The sequence below is a fragment of the Taeniopygia guttata genome, chromosome 34 (assembly GCF_048771995.1).
Source record: "Taeniopygia guttata chromosome 34, bTaeGut7.mat, whole genome shotgun sequence".
Classification (NCBI taxonomy): Eukaryota; Metazoa; Chordata; class Aves; order Passeriformes; family Estrildidae; genus Taeniopygia; species Taeniopygia guttata.
In genome coordinates, this window is record NC_133059.1 from 2905623 (window position 1) to 2924212 (window position 18590).

General features: G+C 51.7%; 1 protein-coding gene across 1 annotated transcript in view; it reads right to left on the minus strand.

The window, feature by feature from the left end:
- Nucleotides 1-1660: 1660 nt before the first annotated feature.
- The window catches only part of LTBP4 (latent transforming growth factor beta binding protein 4), a 92720-nt gene continuing 75790 nt past the window's right edge, over nt 1661-18590 (minus strand). Inside the window, exons 23-27 of the mRNA XM_072920882.1 lie at nt 14792-14944; nt 9758-10011; nt 9517-9700; nt 5983-6111; nt 1661-1792 (exon numbers count right to left, since the gene is read on the minus strand). Coding sequence (XP_072776983.1) covers nt 1710-1792; nt 5983-6111; nt 9517-9700; nt 9758-10011; nt 14792-14944 — 803 coding nt within the window. The 3' untranslated portion in view covers nt 1661-1709. The remainder of the gene's footprint in view (nt 1793-5982; nt 6112-9516; nt 9701-9757; nt 10012-14791; nt 14945-18590) is intronic.

Below are 18590 nucleotides of genomic sequence, written 5' to 3' on the forward strand. Positions count from 1 at the left end.
AAACCCCCAAAAAAACCCAAAAAAACCCCCAAAAAAACCCCAAAAAACCCCAAAAAACCCCCCAAAAAACCCAAAACCCCCCCAAAAAAACCCCCAAAAAAACCCCAAAAAAACCCCCCAAAAAACCCCAAAAAAACCCCAAAAAACCCCCAAAAAAACCCCAAAAAACACCCCAAAAAAACCCCAAAAAAAACCCAAAAAAACCCCCAAAAACCCCAAAAAAATCCCCAAAAAAACCCCCAAAAAAACCCCAAAAAAACCCCAAAAAAACCCCCAAAAAACCCAAAAAAACCCAAAAAACCCCCAAAAATCCCCAAAAAAACCCAAAAAAACCCCAAAAAACCCCAAAAAACCCCAAAAAACCCCCAAAAATCCCCAAAAAACCCCAAAAAAAACCCCCCAAAAAAACCCAAAAAACCCAAAAAACCCCAAAAAAACCCCCAAAAAACCCCAAAAAAACCCCAAAAAACCCCAAAAAAAACCCCCAAAAAACCCCAAAAAAACCCAAACCCCCCCCAAAAAAAAACCAAAAAAAAACCCCCCAAAACCCCCAAAAAAACCCCAAAAACCCCAAAAAACCCCCCCAAAAACCCCCAAAAAACCCCAAAAAAAAAACCCCAAAAAACCCCAAAAAAACCCCAAAAAACCCCCCAAAAAACCCCAAAAAAACCCAAAAAAACCAAAAAAAACCCCAAAAAACCCCCAAAAACACCCCCAAAAAACCCCCAAAAAAACCCAAAAAAACCCCCAAAAAAACCCCAAAAAACCCCAAAAAACCCCCCAAAAAACCCAAAACCCCCCCAAAAAAACCCCCAAAAAAACCCCAAAAAACTCCCAAAAAACCCCAAAAAACCCTAAAAAAACCCCAAAAAAACCCCCAAAAAACCCCAAAAAAACCCCAAAAAAACCCCAAAAAACCCCAAAAAAACCCAAAAAAACCCCAAAAAAACCCCAAAAAAACCCCCAAAAAACCCCAAAAAAACCCCAAAAAAATCCCAAAAAACCCCCAAAAAACCCCAAAAAAAACCGAAAAAACCCCAAAAAAACCCCAAAAAAACCCAAAAAAAAACACCCAAAACTCCATTTTTTTAATATTTTTTAATATAAAACCTTAATTTAATAAAAATTTGGGGAGGGGTCCCCAAATCCCCCCACGAGGCTGAATTTGGGGTGGGGGGAGGGGCGCCCCATTAATTTTTAGGGTGGAAATAAATGGAAATAAATGGAAATAAATGGAAATTAATCCCCCCCACCCAAAAAATAATTAAAATAATTAATTTGGATGTATTTAATTAATAGAAAATGAATAAAATAAATATGGGGAGGGGTCCCCAAATCCCCCCACGAGGCTGAATTTGGGGTGGGGGGAGGGGCGCCCAATTAATTTTTAGGGCGGAAATAAATGGAAATAAATGAAAATAAATGGAAATTAATCCCCCCCACCCCAAAAATAATTAAAATAATTAATTTGGATGTATTTAATTAATAGAAAATGATTAAATAAATATGGGGAGGGGTCCCCAAATCCCCCCACGAGGCTGAATTTGGGGTGGGGGGAGGGGCGCCCCATTAATTTTTAATGTGGAAATAAATGGAAATAAATGGAAATAAATGGAAATAAATGGAAATAAACCCCCACCCCAAAAAATAATTAAAATAATTAATTTTGATATATTTTATTAATATAAAATGATTAAATAAATATGTTTTCAGAGGCAGCGGAACGATCCGGGCGAGTTCAAACAGCGGCCGGGGCGGCACGGGGGGGGCACCCCCAAACACTCGTCCACGTCTGGGGGGAAAAGCGAAATTTTGGGGTGAAAAAGGGGAATTTTGGGAAAATTTGGGGTTAAAACGGGAAATTTGGGGGGGAGATTTGGGGGTTTTAGGGGTAATTTTGGGGTTAAAATGGGGATATTTGGGGTGAAAAGGGGAAAATTTGGGGTTAAAAGGGAGATTTGGGGGAAATTTGGGGGGGATTGGGGGAAAATTTGGGGTGAAAAGGGGGAAATTTGGGGATAAAAGGGAAAATTTGAGGGAAATTTGGGGGATTTAGGGGGGATTTGGGGATTTTAGGGGGAATTTGGGGGAATTTGGGGGGGATTTGGGGTGAAAAGGGGAAATTTGGGGAAAAATTGGGGTGAAAAGGGGAAATTTTGGGAGAATTTGGGGTGGAAAGGGGAAATTTGGGGTGAAAAGGGGAAATTTGGGGTGAAAAGGGGAAATTTTGGGAAAAATTTGGGTTAAAAGGGGAAATTTTGGGGAAATTTGGGGGGTTTAGGGGGCTTTTAGGGGGAAATTTGGGGGTTTTAGGGGGGATTTGGGTATTGGGGCGGCACGGGGGGGGCACCCCCAAACACTCGTCCACGTCTGGGGGGAAAAAGGGAAATTTTGGGAAAATTTGGGGTTTAAAAGGGAAATTTTGGGAAAATTGGGGGTGAAAAAGGGAAATTTTGGGAAAATTTGGAGTTTAAAAGGGGAAATTTTGGGAAAATTTGGGGTGAAAAGGGGAAATTTTGGGAAAAAGTGGGAAAATTTGGGGTGAAAAGGGGGAATTTGGGGTGAAAGGGGAAAATTTGGGGAAAATTTGGGGTAAAAAGGGGGGATTTGGGGGTAATTTGGGGTGAAAACAGGAAATTTAGGGGGAAAAGGGAAAATTCGGGGGAAATTTGGGGTGAAAAGGGGAAACTTGGGGGTTTTAGGGGGAAATTTGGGGGGATTTGGGGTTAAAAAAGGGCGGATTTGGGTATTGGGGCGCACGGGGGGGGCACCCCCAAACACTCGTCCACGTCTGGGGGGAAAAAGCAAAATTTTGGGAAAAATTGGGGTGAAAAGGGGAAATTTTGGGAAAATTTGGGGAAAATTGGGGGTTTTAGAGGGAGATTTGGGGTTAAAAAGGGGGATTAGGGGGAAATTTGGGGGGGATTTGGGGGGGGATTTGGGGTGAAAAGGGGAAATTTGGGGAAAAATTGGGGTGAAAAGGGGAAATTTGGGGGAAATTTGGGGGTTTTAGGGGGGGATTTGGGGAAAATTCGGGGTTAAAAGGGGAAAATTTGGGGTTTTTAGGGGGAAATTTGGGGTTAAAAGGGGAGATTTGGGCTCAGGAATTTGGGGAGGGGTCTGGGGAATTTGGGGAGGGGTCTGGGGAATTTGGGGAGGGGTCTCGAGGAATTTTGGGGCTTTCCCAGGGGTTTGGAGCTCTCAAAATTCTGATTTTTTTACAACATTTTGGGCTTTTTTCATGGATTTTGAGGATTTTTTCCGGGATTTCGGGTCTCTCCCATTTGGGGTTTTTTCCGGGGGATTTTTGGGAATTTGGGGAGGGGTCCCGGGGAATTTGGGGAGGGGTCTGGGGGAATTTGGGGAGGGGTCTGGGGGAATTTGGGGAGGGGTCTCAGGGAATTTTTTTGGCTCTTCCAGCAATTTTTAACTTTCAAAATTCGGATTTTTTTTCAACATTTTGGTCTTTTTTCCGGTATTTTGAGGATTTTTTCCGGGATTTCGGGTCTCTCCCATTTTGGATTTTTTCCGGGGGGTTTTTGGGAATTTGGGGAGGGGTCCCGGGGAATTTGGGGAGGGGTCCGGGGGAATTTGGGGAGGGGTCTCGGGGATTTTTTGGGCTTTTCCAGAGGTTTGGAACTCTAAAAATTCAGATTTTTTTCAGGAATTTTGGTCTTTTTTTCGGGATTTTGAGGATTTTTTCCCGGGGATTTTTGGGAATTTGGGGAGGGGTCTCGGGGAATTTGGGGAGGGGTCTCGGGGATTTTTTTGGGCTTCTCCAGCAATTTGAAGCTCTCAAAATTTCGATTTTTTTCCAACATTTTGGTCTTTTTTCCGGGATTTTGAGGATTTTTTCGGGGATTTCGGGTCTCTCCCATTTGGGATTTTTTCCGGGGGATTTTTGGGAATTTGGGGAGGGGTCTGTGGAATTTGGGGAGGGGGTCTCGAGGAATTTGGGGAGGGGTCTCGGGGGATTTTTTTGGCTCTTCCAGTAATTTGGAACTCTCAAAATTTGGATTTTTTTTCAAAATTTTGGGCATTTTTCCGAGATTTTGAGGATTTTTTCCGGGGGATTTTTGGGAATTTGGGGAGGGGTCCCGGGGAATTTGGGGAGGGGTCTCGGGGAATTTTTTTGGCTCTTCCAGTAATTTGGAACTCTCAAAATTCGGATTTTTTTCCGGGATTTTGGGCTCTTTTCCAGGATTTTGGGGCTCTCAAGATTTGGATTTTTGGAGGAATTTGGGGAGGGGTCTCGGGGAATTTGGGGAGGGGTCTGGGGGAATTTGGGGAGGGGTCGCGGGGAATTTGGGGAGGGGTCTCGGGGAATTATTTTGCCTTTTCCAGATGTTTGAAACTCTCAAAATTCGGATTTTTTTAACCTTTTTAAGGATTTTTTCCGGGATTTCGGGTCTCTCCCCTTTGGGGTTTTTTCCGGGGGATTTTTGGGAATTTGGGGAGGGGTCTGGGGAATTTGGGGAGGGGTCTGGGGAATTTGGGGAGGGGTCTCGGGGAATTTTTTTGCCTTTTCCAGGGGTTTGGAACTCTCAAAATTTCGATTTTTTCCCAACATTTTGGGATTTTTTCCGGGATTTTGGGGCTCTCAAGATTTGGGTTTTTGGAGGAATTTGGGGAGGGGTCTCGGGTAATTTGGGGAGGGGTCTCGGGGATTTTTTTTGCCTTTTCCAGGACTTTGGAACTCCCAAAATTCAGATTTTTTCCGGGATTTTGAGTCTTTTTTTCAGGGATTTTGAGGATTTTTTCCGGGATTTCGGGTCTCTCCCATTTGGGATTTTTTCCGGGGTATTTTGGGGAATTTGGGGAGGGGTCTGGGGGATTTTGGGGAGGGGTCTCGGGGAATTTGGGGAGGGGTCTCGGGGAATTTGGGGAGGGGTCCCGGAGAATTTGGGGAGGGGTCTCAGGGAATTTTTTTGGCTCTTCCATTAATTTGGAACGCTCAAAATTTGGATTTTTTTCGGGATTTTGAGGCTTTTTTCAGGGATTTTGAGGATTTTTTCCGGGATTTCGGGTCTCTCCCATTTTGGTTTTTTTCCGGGAGATTTTTGGGAATTTGGGGAGGGGTCTCGGGGAATTTGGGGAGGGGTCTGGGGGAATTTGGGGAGGGGTCTCAGGGAATTTTTTTGCCTTTTCCAGAGGTTTGAAACTCTCAAAATTCGGATTTTTTCCGTGATTTTGAGGATTTTTTCCGGGATTTTGGGGCTCTCAAGATTTGGATTTTTGGAGGAATTTGGGGAGGGGTCTCGGGGAATTTGGGGAGGGGTCTCGGGGAATTTGGGGAGGGGTCTCGGGGATTTTTTTGGGCTTTTCCAGGAATTTGTAGCTCTCAAAATTCGGATTTTTTTCCGGGATTTTGAGGCTTTTTTCCGGGATTTTGGGACTCTCCCATTTTGGATTTTTTCCGGGGGGTTTTTGGGAATTTGGGGAGGGGTCTCGGGGAATTTGGGGAGGGGTCTGGGGGTTTTTTTGGGCTTTTCCAGGAGTTTGTAGCTCTCAAAATTTGGATTTTTTCCGGGATTTCGGGTCTCTCCCATTTGGGATTTTTTCCGGGGGGTTTTTGGGAATTTGGGGAGGGGTCTGGGGGAATTTGGGGAGGGGTCTGTGGAATTTGGGGAGGGGTCTCGGGGATTTTTTGGGCTTTTCCAGGGGTTTGGAGCTCTCAAAATTCAGATTTTTTCCATGATTTTGAGGATTTTTTCCGGGATTTTGGGGCTCTCAAGATTTGGGATTTTTGGAGGAATTTGGGGAGGGGTCTCGGGGAATTTGGGGAGGGGTCTCGGGGATATTTTTGGGCTTTCCCAGTAATTTGTAGCTCTCAAAATTCGGATTTTTTCCGGGATTTTGGTCTTTTTTTCCATGATTTTGAGGATTTCTTCCGGGATTTCGGGTCTCTCCCCTTTGGGGTTTTTTCCGGGGGATTTTTGGGAATTTGGGGAGGGGTCCCGGGAATTTGGGGAGGGGTCTCACCGCGGCAGTCCATCCGGGCGGGGTCCAGCTGGAAGCCGCGGTCACACGCGCAGGTAAAAGCGTCGCCCCGGCGGACGCAGCGCCCGTGGGTGCAGCCGCTGAGCACCCCGCACTCCTCCCGCCGCACCCCTGAAGTGGGGAGGGGGCGTCAGGGACCCCCGAAATATACCCCAAAAAAATCCCCAAAAAAAACCCCCAAAAAAGTGAAAAGAAACACCCAAAAATCTGATAAAAAACCCAAAAAAATTCAAATTAATTGTCCTCTCCCTGTTCCAGGAATTCCTCCTCCCGCCGCACCCCTAAATTGGGGAGGGGGCGTCAGGGACCCCCGAAAATAAACCCCAAAAAAAATCCCAAAAAAAACCCCAAAAAAATTGGGGAAAAAACCCCAAAAATCCAAAAAAAACACCCCTAAAAACCTAAAAAATTCAAATTATTTCTCCTCTCCCTGTTCCAGGATTCCTCCCGCCGCACCCCTAAAGTGGGGAGGGGGCGTCAGGGACCCCCGAAAATAAACCCCAAAAAAAAATCCCCAAAAAAACCCAAAAAATTGGGAAAAAACACCCAAAAAACTGGAAAAAAACCCCACCAAAAACCCGATAAAAAACCCAAAAAATTCAAATTATTTCTCCTCTCCCTGTGCTAGGAGCTCCTAAATTGGGGAGGGGGCTTCAGGGACCCCCGAAAATAAACCCCCAAAAAAAAAATCCCCAAAAAAACCCCAAAAAAATTGGGAAAAAACACCCAAAACCCGCTAAAAAAATCCCTAAAAACGAAAAAAAAATCGAATTATTTCCCCTCTCCCTGTGCCAGGAGCTCCGAAATTGGGGAGGGGGCTTCAGGGACCCCCGAAAAAACCCAAAAAAACCCAAAAAAACCAAAAACTGGAAAAAAAACCCAAAAACTGAAAAAAAATCCACCAAAAACCCGATAAAAAACCCCAAAAAATTCAAATTATTTCTCCTCCCTCTGTTCCAGGAGCTCCTCCCGCCGCACCCCTAAAGTGGGGAGGGGGCGTCAGGGACCCCCAAAAATAAACCCAAAAAAAAATCCCGAAAAAACCCAAAAACTGTAAAAAAAAACCAAAAACCCAAAAACTGGAATAAAAACCCCCAAAAACTGGAAAAAACCACCCAAAAAACCAAATTATTCCCATCAAAATAAACCCAAATTAATTCTCCTCCCCCTGTTCCAGGAGCTCCTAAATTGGGGAGGGGGCGTCAGGGACCCCCCAAAAAAAACCCAAAAAAACCCAAAAAACCCAAAAACTGGAAAAAAAACCCCAAAAACTGGAAAAAACCACCAAAAAACCCAAATTATTCCCATCAAAATAAACCCAAATTAATTCTCCTCTCCCTGTTCCAGGAGCTCCTCCTGCCGCACCCCTAAAGTGGGGAGGGGGCGTCAGGGACCCCCCAAAAAAACCCCAAAAAACCCCAAAAAACCCAAAAACTGGAAAAAAAACCCCAAAACTGGAAAAAACCACCCAAAAAACCAAATTATTCCCATCAAAATAAACCCAAATTATTTCTCCTCCCCCTGTTCCAGGAGCTCCTCCCGCCGCACCCCTAAATTGGGGAGGGGGCGTCAGGGACCCCCAAAAAATACCCCAAAAAAAAATCCCCAAAAAAAACCCAAAAAATTGGGAAAAAAACACCCAAAAACCGCTAAAAAACCAAAAAAAATTCGAATTATTTCTCCTCTCCCTGTTCCAGGATTCCTCCCGCCGCACCCCTAAAGTGGGGAGGGGGCGTCAGGGACCCCCAAAATATACCCCAAAAAAAACCCCCACCCCGAAAAACCAAAAAAAATTGGGAAAAAAACCACCAAAAACCCGCTAAAAAAATCCCTAAAAACGAAAAAAAAATCGAATTATTTCTCCTCTCCCTGTTCCAGGAATTCCTCCCGCCGCACCCCTAAATTGGGGAGGGGGCGTCAGGGACCCCCAAAAAATACCCCAAAAAAAAACCCCACACCGAGAAACCCAAAAAATTGGGAAAAAATCACCCCAAACATGATAAAAAACCCAAAAAATTCAAATTATTTCTCCTCTCCCTGTTCCAGGATTCCTCCCGCCGCACCCCTAAAGTGGGGAGGGGGCGTCAGGGACCCCCAAAATATACCCCAAAAAAAAATCCCAAAAAAAACCCAAAAAATTGGGAAAAAAACACCCAAAACCGAAAAAAAACACCCCTAAAAACCTAAAAAATTCAAATTATTTCTCCTCTCCCTGTTCCAGGAGCTCCTAAATTGGGGAGGGGGCGTCAGGGACCCCCGAAAATAAACCCAAAAAAAAACCCCACCCCGAAAACCCCAAAAAAGTAAAAAAAAAACCCCAAAAACCAGGAAAAAAACCCAAAAAATTCAAATTAATTTTCGTCCCCCTCTGCCAGTAGTTCTTCCCGCACCCCTAAATTGGGGAGGGGGCTTCAGAGACCCCCGAAAAAAACCCCAAAAAAACCCAAAAACCCCAAAATCTGGAAAAAAAACCCAAAAACTGAAAAAAAATCCACCAAAAACCCGATAAAAAACCCCAAAAATTCGAATTATTTCTCCTCTCCCTGCTCCAGGAGCTCCTCCCGCCGCACCCCTAAAGTGGGGAGGGGGCGTCAGGGACCCCCAAAATATACCCCAAAAAAAAAAAATCCCCAAAAAACCCCCAAAAAAATTGGGAAAAAACACCCAAAACTCGATAAAACCCCCCTAAAAACCCCCAAAAATTCAAATTAATCAAAAAAATTCAAATTAATTCTCTTCTCCCTGTTCCAGGAGCTCCTAAATTGGGGAGGGGGCGTCAGGGACCCCCAAAAAATACCCCAAAAAAAAATCCAACCCGAGAAACCCCAAAATCCCCCCAAAACCCCCCCAAAAATCCCAAAAAAAATCCCAAACCTCCCAAAATCCCCCCAAATCCCCCCAAATCCCCCGAAAATCCTCCAACCCCCCCCCAAAATCCCCCCAAAAATCCAGAAAAAATTCCCAAAATACCCAAATCCCCCCAAATCCCCCCAAAATTCCCAAAACCCCCCAGAATCCCCCCAAAAATCCCAAAAAATCCCCAAACCTCCCAAAAATCCCCAAATGCCCCAAAACCCCCCCAAACTCCCAAAAATCCCCAAATCCCCCCAAAATCCCCCCAAAAATCCCCAAAATCCCCCCAAATCCCCCCCAAATCACCCCAAAATCCCCCCAAAAATCCCCAAAATCCCCCCAAATATCCCCCCAAAATCCCCCCAAATCCCCCCCAAACCCCCCCAAAAATCCCAAAAAAAATCCCAAAAAAATTCCCCAAAATGCCCAAAAATCCCCCCAAAACCCCCCAAATCCCCCAAATCCCCCCCAAAACTCCCAAAACTCCCAAATCCCCCCAAATCTCCCCCAAATCCCCCCAAATCCCCCCAAAACCCCCCAAATCCCCCCAAATCCCCCCCAAATCCACCCCAAATCCCCCCAAACCCCCCCAAAAATCAAAAAAAAATCCCCCAAATCCCCCCCAAATCCCCCCAAATCCCCCCAAATCCCCTCCCCCCTCACCTTCCTCCTCCTCCTCCTCCTCCTCGGGGGTCCCGCGGTGCCTTTGGGGGTCCGGGGGGGTCTCGGGGGGCTCAAATCGGGGTCCCCTCCCCCGGGGGTCCCCAAAATTCAGGGGGGGTGGGGGAGGGGCGGCAAAAAGTGGGGGGGACCCCCCCACCCCTCCCCCACCCCCCCCAAAATCCCCAAAATCCCCCAAAAAATCCCCAAAATCCCCAAAATCCCCAAAATTTGGGGGGGGTGGGGGAGGGGCGGCATAAAGGGGAGGGGTCCCCACCCCTCCCCCACCCCCCCCTCGGGGGTCGTAACCCCACCCCGCGACCCCCCCAAAATTGGGGGGGGGGGGAGGGGGAGACCCCCAAAAAATTCGGGGGGGGGGACCCCCGTAAGGGAGGGGGGGGGGAGGGGGGAAATGGGGGGAGGGGTCGTAGGGGTGGGGGAGGGGCGCGGGGGCGAAGTTTGGGGGTCCCAGGGGGGCGCAGAGGAGATCGAAGTCTTCTGTGGGGGGGGAAAAATGGGGGGTAAGGGGGGGGCACCCCGAAATTTGGGGAGGGGGCGGGAGGTTGGGGGGGGGTTTGGGGTTTTTTGGGGGGGTTTTAGGAGGGGTTTGGGGTTTTTGGGGGGTTTGGGGGGATTTGGGGGATTTTTGGGGTTTTTTTGGGGGGGGGGTTGGGGTTTTTGGGGGTTTTTTGGGGGTATTTTTGGGGTTTTTTTTTTTGTTTTTTTAGGTTTTTTTTGGGCTGTTTTGGGAATTTTTAGGGGGTTTTTGGGGATTTTTCGGGATTTTTTGGGGGGTTTCAGGGGATTTTGGAGAGTTTTGGGGGGGGTTTTGGGGGGTTTTGGGGATTTTTCGGGATTTTTTGGGGGGATTTGGGATTTTTGGGGGGATTTTGGGGGGTTTTGGGGAGTTTTTTCGGGGAGTTTTGGGGGGTTTTGGGGGATTTTTCGGGATTTTTTGGGGGTTTTTTGGGGGGGGGTTGGGGGGTTTTTGGGGAGATTTGGGTTTTTTGGGGGGATTTTGGGGGAAGTTTTGGAGGAATTTTGGGATTTCTTTTGATTTTTTGGGGGATTTTTGGGGAGATTTTTGGGGTGTTTGGGGGATTTTTGGGGGGGTTTTGGGGGTTTTTTGGAGGGTTTTTTGGGTTTTTTTGGGTGGTATTGGGGCTTTTTTGGAGTTTTTGGGGGGGTTTTGGGGGGTTTTGGGGGTTTTGGGGGGGTTTGGGGGATTTTGGAGGATTTTTGGGGCTTTTTTTGGGGGGGTTTCGGGGGTTTTTGGGGGGGGTTGGGGGGTTTTTGGGATTTTTTGGGGATTTTTTGGGGGGGCTGGGGGGATTTGGGGGGTTTTTGGGGGGTTTTAGGGGGATTTGGGGGGGTTTGGGGGCTTTTTTTGGGGGTTTTGAGGGGGGTTTGGGGTTTTTTGGGGTTTTTGGGGGGTTTTGGGGGGATTTGGGATTTTTGGGGGGATTTTGGGGGAAGTTTTGGAGGAATTTTGGGAATTTTTTTTATTTTTTTGGGGATTTTTGGGGCGATTTTTGGGGTGTTTTGGGTTTTTTTTGGGGTTTTTTTAGGGGTTTTGGGGGGGTTTTGGGGATTTTTTGGGGGGGTTTAGATGATTTTTGGGGGTTTTTTGGGGGGTTTTGGGGGTTTTTTTGGGGGTTTTTTTGGGGGTTTGGGGGATTTTTGGGGGACTTTTGGGGGGTTTTTTGGGGGGTTTTGGGGGGTTTTGGGGGGTTTTGGGGATTTTTCGGGATTTTTGGGGGGATTTTGGGGGAAGTTTTGGAGGAATTTTGGGATTTCTTTTGATTTTTTTGGGGATTTTTGGGGCGATTTTTGGGGTGTTTTGGAGTTTTTTGGGGTTTTTTTTGGGGGGATTTGGGGGGTTTTTGGGGGGGATTTGGGAGTTTTTGGGGGGGTTTGGGGGTTTTGGGGGGTTTTTGGGGGGTTTTTTTGGGGGGATTTGGGGGGGTTTGAGGACTTTGGGGAGATTTTGGGATTTTCGGGGGGATTTTGGGGGGGGTTGGGGCGGATTTTGGGGGGATTTGGGGATTTTTTGGGATTTTTGGGAATTTTTTGCGAATTTTTGGGAGAGTTTTGGGGGGTTTTTGGGGGTGTTTGGGGGATTTTTGGAGGGTTTTGGGGGGTTTTTGGGGGGATTTTTGGGAGTTTTTTGGTGGGTTTTGGGGGGTTTTTTCGGGGGGGTTTTGGGAATTTTTCGGGATTTTTTGGGGGGTTTGGGGGATTTTTGAGGAATTTTTGGGGGATTTTTGGCGGATTTTTGGGGGGTTTTGGAGTTTTTTGGGGGGTTTTTGGGGGGGGTTGGGATTTTTGGGGTTTTTTTGGGGGGTTTTGGAGTTTTTTGGGGGGGGGTTGGGGGGTTTTTTGGGGCGTTTTTGAGGGGGGGTTTGGGGGGTTTTTTGGGGGCTTTTTGGGGCTTTTTGGGGGGTTTTGGGGGGATTTGGGATTTTTGGTGGGATTTTGGGGGGAAGTTTTGGAGGAATTTGGGGAATTTTTTTGATTTTTTTTGGGGATGTTTGGGGCGATTTTTGGGGGAATTTTTGGGGGGATTTTTCGGGGGGTTTGGGGGGATTTTGGGGGGTTTTTGGGGGGGTTTGGGGGTTTTTTTGGGGGCGGTTTGGGGGGTTTTGGAGTTTTTTGGGGTTTTTTGGGGTTTTTGGGGGGGTTTGGGGGTTTTTTTGGGGGTTTTGGGGGGGTTTTGGGGGATTTTGGAGAGTTTTGGGGGGTTTTTAGAGAGTCTTTGGGGGTGTTTGGGATTTTTGGGACGTTTTTGGGGTGTTTTGGGGTTTTTTTGGGGGTTTTTGGGGGGTTTTTGGGGGATTTTGGGGGTTTTTTTGGGGTTTTTTTGGGGGGTTTTTGGTGTTCAGGGAGGGTCGGTCCCCCACCCTTTGAACCCCCTCCCATCCCCTCCCAGTGCTCCCAGTTCCTTTACTGGTCCCAGTCCCAGTCCCCTCCCCGTGTTCGGGGTTGGATTTGGGGGTCCCGGGGCCGAATTTGGGGGGGGTCCCGGGGCCGAATTTGGGGGGGGTCCCGGGGCTGGAATTTGGGGAGGGGTCCCACCGGAGTGGGGGGAGGGGTCCGGCTGTGCCCATTTGGGGGTCCCCATCCCCTCCCAGTGCTCCCAGTGCTCCCAGTTCCTTTACTGGTCCCAGTCCCAGTGTGCCCAGCCCAGTTTGGGGCTGGATTTGGGGGGTCCGGGGGCAGAATTTGGGGGGTCCCGAATTTGGGGGGGGGTCTCACCGGAGTGGGGGAGGGGTCCCCATCCCCTCCCAGTGCTCCCAGTGCTCCCAGTGCTCCCAGTTCCTTTACTGGTCCCAGTCCCAGTTCACTCCCCGGGTTCGGGGTTGGATTTGGGGGTCCCGGGGCCGAATTTGGGGGTCCCAGGGCCGGATTTGGGGGGGGTCCCGGGGCTGGAATTTGGGGAGGGGTCTCACCGAAGTGGGGGAGGGGTCCCGCTGTGCCCATTTCGGGGGTCCCAATCCCCTCCCAGTGCTCCCAGTTCCTTTACTGGTCCCAGTCCCAGTTCGCTCCCCATGTTCGGGGTCGGATTTGGGGGTCCCGGGGCCGAATTTGGGGGGGGTCCCTGGGCTGGAATTTGGGGAGGGGTCTCACCAGAGTGGGGGAGGGGTCCCCATCCCCTCCCAGTGCTCCCAGTGCTCCCAGTGCTCCCAGTTCCTTTACTGGTCCCAGTCCCAGATCGCCCCCCGTGTTCAGGACCGGGTTTTGGGGGTCCGGGGGCAGAATTTGGGGGGTCCCGAATTTGGGGAGGGGTCTCGCTGTGCCCATTTTGGGGGTCCCCCACCCTTTGACCCCCCTCCCATCCCCTCCCAGTGCTCCCAGTTCCTTTACTGGTCCCAGTCCCAGTTCACTCCCCGAGTTCGGGGTTGGATTTGGGGGTCCCGGGGCCGGATTTGGGGGGGTCCCGGGGCTGGAATTTGGGGGGGGGGTCCGGAATTTGGGGAGGGGTCTCACCGGAGTGGGGGGTGGGGTCCCCACCCCCTCCCAGTGCTCCCAGTTCCTTTACTGGTCCCAGTCCCAATGTGCCCAGCCCAGTTTGGGGATGGATTTGGGGGGTCCCGGGGCAGAATTTGGGGGTCCCGGCAGTGAATTTGGGGGGTCCCGGGGCTGGAAATCGGGGGGGGTCCCGAATTTGGGTCGGGGGTCTCACCAGAGTGGGGGAGGGGTCCCCATCCCCTCCCAGTGCTCCCAGTTCCTTTACTGGTCCCACTCCCACGCTCCTTCCAGCCCTTCCCCCGCCCCGCCGGAGTTCGGAGTCGGATTTGGGGGGTCCCGGGGCAGAATTTGGGGGGTCCCGGGGCTGGAAATTGGGGGAGGGGTCCCGAATTTGGGTGGGGGGTCCGGCTGTGCCCATTTTGGGGGTCCCCCACCCTTTGAACCCCCTCCTATCCCCTCCCAGTGCTCCCAGTTCCCTTACTGGTCCCAGTCCCAATGTGCCCAGCCCAGTTCGGGGTTGGATTTGGGGGGTCGGGGCCGAATTTGGGGGGGGTCCCACGGCTGAAATTTGGGGAGGGGTCCCGAATTTGGGGAGGGGTCTCACCGGAGTGGGGGAGGGGTCCCCATCCCCTCCCAGTGCTCCCAGTTCCTTTACTGGTCCCACTCCCAGTTCACTCCCCGGGTTCGGGGTTGGATTTGGGGGTCCCGGGTCCGAATTGGGGGGGGGTCCCGGGGCTGGAATTTGGGGGGGGGTCCCGAATTTGGGTGGGGGTCCCGCTGTACCCATTTGGGGGTCCCCATCCCCTCCCAGTGCTCCCAGTTCCTTTACTGGTCCCAGTCCAGTTCGGGGCTGGATTTGGGGGTCCCGGGGCCGGATTTGGGGGGGGTCCCGGGGCTGGAAATTGGGGGGGGTCCCAGGGCTGGAATTTGGGGAGGGGTCTCTCCAGAGTGGGGGAGGGGTCCCCATCCCAGTGCTCCCAGTGCTCCCAGTGCTCCCAGTTCCCTTACTGGTCCCAGTCCCAGTGTGCCCAGCCCAGTTCGGGGTTGGATTTGGGGGTCCCGGGGCCGAATTTGGGGGTGCCGGGGGCGGATTTGGGGGGGGTCCCGGGGCTGGAATTTGGGGAGGGGTCTCTCCAGAGTGTGGGAGGGGTCCCCATCCCCTCCCAGTGCTCCCAGTGCTCCCAGTTCCTTTACTGGTCCCAGTCCCACGTTCCTTCCCGCCCTTCCCCCACCCCGCCGGGGTTCGGGGTTGGATTTGGGGGTCCCGGGGGCAGAATTTGGGGGTCCCGAATTTGGGGAGGGGTCTCACCGGAGTGGGGGGCGGGGCAGAGCGCGCACTCCATGCCCCAGCCCTGCCCGAAGCGGCAGCAGCACTCGGTGTAGGTGACCGGGGCCGCCCTCCGGGGCCGTCCGCACACCAAATCCGGCCCCACCTCCTGCCAGCACACGGCCAGAGACCCCTCTGCGGGCGGAATTTGGGGAGGGGGCTTCATTTGGGGGGGCCCGAACCCCAAAAATTCACCCCCGTTATGGAGAACCCCAAAAATCGCCGTTAATGGGGACGCCCAAAAGTCCCAATTGCCCCATTTGACCCCAAAAGTTTAGGTGAAGTCTGAAAGAAATGGGGAATGACCCCTCTGGGGGGTGAGAATTTGGGGAGGGGTCTTCATTTGGGGGGGCCCGAACCCCAAAAATTCAGCCCCGTTATGGGGAACCCCAAAAATCGCCATAATTTGGGGCATTAGGTGACCCCAAAAACCCTAAAAGTTGAGGTGAGAACTGACAGAAATGGGCACCGACCCCTCTGGGGGGCCAGAATTTGGGGAGGGGGCTTCATTTGGGGGGGCCCGAACCCCAAAAATTCATCCCCGTTATGGGGAACCCCAAAAATCGCCATAATTTGGGACACCCGGTGACCCCAAAAGCTCGAGGTGACCTCAGTGAGGTCTGCCAGAAATGGGCACTGACCCCTCTGGGGGGCGGAATTTGGGGAGGGGGCTTCATTTGGGGGGGCCGAACCCCAAAAATTCAGCCCCGTTATGGAAAACCCCAAAAATCGCCGTTAATTTGGGCATCAGGTAACCCCAAAAACCCCAGGAGACCCCAAAACCTGAGTGAGGATTGGAAGAAATGGGCACTGACCCCTCTGCGGGCGGAATTTGGGGAGGGGGCTTCATCTGGGGGGGGCCGAACCCCAAAAATTCAGCCCCGTTATGGGGAACCCCAAAAATCGCCATAATTTGGGGACATCAGGTAACCCCAAAAACCCCAAAAGTTCAGGTGAGGTCTGACAGAAATGGGGACTGACCCCTTTGGGGGGCGGAATTTGGGGAGGGGTCTTCATTTGGGGGGGCCCGAACCCCAAAAATTCACCCCCGTTATGGGGAACCCCAAAAATCGCCATAATTTGGGCATCAGGTAACCCCAAAAACCTCAGATGACCCCAAAAGTTCAGGTGAGAACTGCCAGAAATGGGCACTGACCCCTCTGGGGGGGCAGAATTTGGGGAGGGGTCTTCATTTGGGGGGGCCCGAACCCCAAAAATTCAGCCCCGTTATGGGGAACCCCAAAAATCGCCGTTAATGGGAACCCCAAGAAACCCCAAAAGCTCCAGGTGGCCCCAAAATCTCATTGAGGTCTGAAAGAAATGGGCACTGACCCCTCTGGGGGGTGAAAATTTGGGGAGGGGGCTTCGTTTGGGGGGGCCCGAACCCCAAAAATTCATCCCCGTATGGGGAACCCCAAAAATCGCCAGAATTGGGGCATCAGGTAACCCCAAAAACCCCAAAATCTCAGTGAGGTCTGACAGAAATGGGCACTGACCCCTCTGAGGGGCAGAATTTGGGGAGGGGTCTTCATTTGGGGGGCCCGAACCCCAAAAATTCAGCCCCGTGACGGGGAACCCCAAAAATCGCCATAATTGGGGACATCAGGTAACCCCAAAAACCTCAGGAGACCCCAAAAGTTCAGGTGAGGTCTGAAAGAAATGGGCGCTGACCCCTCTGTGGGGCGGAATTTGGGGAGGGGTCTTCATTTGGGGGGGGCCGAACCCCAAAAATTCATCCCCGTGACGAGGAACCCCAAAAATCGCCGTTATTGGGGACATCGGGTAACCCCAAAAACCCCAAAAGTTCAGGTGAGGTCTGCCAGAAATGGGGACTGAACACTGTGAGGGGCGAGAATTTGGGGAGGGGGCTTCATTTGGGGGGCCCGAACCCCAAAAATTCACCCCCGTTATGGAGAACCCCAAAAATCGCCGTAATTTGGAGCCCCAAGAAACCCCAAAAGCTCCAGATGACCTCAGTGGGGTCTGACATAAATGGGCACTGACCCCTCTGGGGGGCGGAATTTGGGGAGGGGGCTTCGTTTGGGGGGGCCCGAACCCCAAAAATTCATCCCCGTTATGTGGAACCCCAAAAATCGCCGTTAATGGGGACGCCGGGTAACCCCAAAAACCCCAAAAGTTGAGGTGAGAACTGACAGAAATGGGCACTGACCCCTCTGGGGGCGGAATTTGGGGAGGGGGCTTCATTTGGGGGGGCCCGAACCCCAAAACCCCTCATAACCCCTTTATAGCCCCCCAAAATCCCCCCAAAACCCCATCCTAACCCCCCAAAATCCCTCCTAACCCCCCCCAAATCCCCTCCTAATCCCCCCAAAAACCCCTCCTGACCCCCCCAAATCCCCTCCTGACCCCTTGACACCCCCCAAACCCCCTCCTGACCCCCCAAATCCCCTCCTAACCCCCCCAAAACCCCTCCTAACCCCCCAAAATCCCCTTTATACCCCCCCAAATCCTCTCCTAACCCCTTTATAGCCCCCCCAAAACCCCTCCTGACCCCTTTATAGACCCCCAAAATCCCCTTTACACCCCCCAAAAAATCCCCAAACCCCCCCCAACCCCCCCCAACCCCCCCCCAAATTTGGCTCCCCTCCCCCCCCCGATCTCGGGGACCCCCCCGGGCCCTCCAAATCCCCTCCTAACCCCCCCAAAACCCCTCCTGACCCCCCCAAAACTCATCCTAACCCCCCAAAACCCCCCCAAAATATCCCAAAATCCCCCCAAAACCCCTCCTGACTCCCCAAAACCCCCCCAAAAAATCCCAAAATCCCCCCAAAACCCCTCCTGACTCCCCAAAACCCCCCAACCCCACCCCCCAAAAAATCCCCAAATCCCCCAAAAGCCCCCCAAAATCCCCCCAAATCCCCTTTTAACCCCCCAACCCCCCCCCAAACCCCCCCAAATTTGTCTCCCCTCCCCCCCCCCCGGTATCGGGGACCCCCCCGGGCCCCCAAAACCCCTCCTGACCCCCCCAAAATCCCCTTTTAACCCCTTTACACCCCCCAAAATCCCCCCTAAAACCCCTCCTAACCCCCCAAACCCCCCCCAACCCCCCCCAAATTTGTCTCTCCTCACCCCCCCCGATCTCGGGGACCCCCCGGACCCCCCAAGTCCCCTTCTAAGGCCCCCCAAATCCTCTCTTAAGCCCCCCAAAACCCCTCCTAACCCCCCCAAATCCCCCCAAACCCCCTCCTAACCCCCCCAAACCCCCTCTCAACCCCTTTACAACCCCCCAAATCCCCCCAAACCCCCCCCAAAAAACCCAAAAATCCCCCATATCTCCCCCAAAACCGCCCCAAATCCCCCCCAAACCCCCCCAAATTTAGCTCCCCTCCCCCCCCCCCGATATCGGGGACCCCCCGAGCCCCCCAAAACCCCTTCTAACCCCCCCCAAATCCCCTCCAAACCCATTTACACCCCCCAAATCCCGTCCTAACCCCCCAAACCCCCTCCTGAGCCCCCCAAATCCCCTTTTAACCCCTTTATAGCCCCCCCAAATACCCTCCTAACCCCATTATACCCCCCAAATCCCCTCTGAATCCCCCCAAAACTCCTCTCAATCCTCCCAAATCCCCTCTGAACCCCCCCAAAATCCCTCCTAACCCCCCCAAAACCCCTCCTAACCCCATTACACCCCCCCAAAAAATCCCCAAATCCCCCATATCCCCCCCAAATCCCCCAAACCCCCTCAAACCCCCCCAAATTTGGCTCCCCTCCCCCCCCCAATCTCGGGGACCCCCCCGAGCCCCCCAAAACCCCTCCTGAC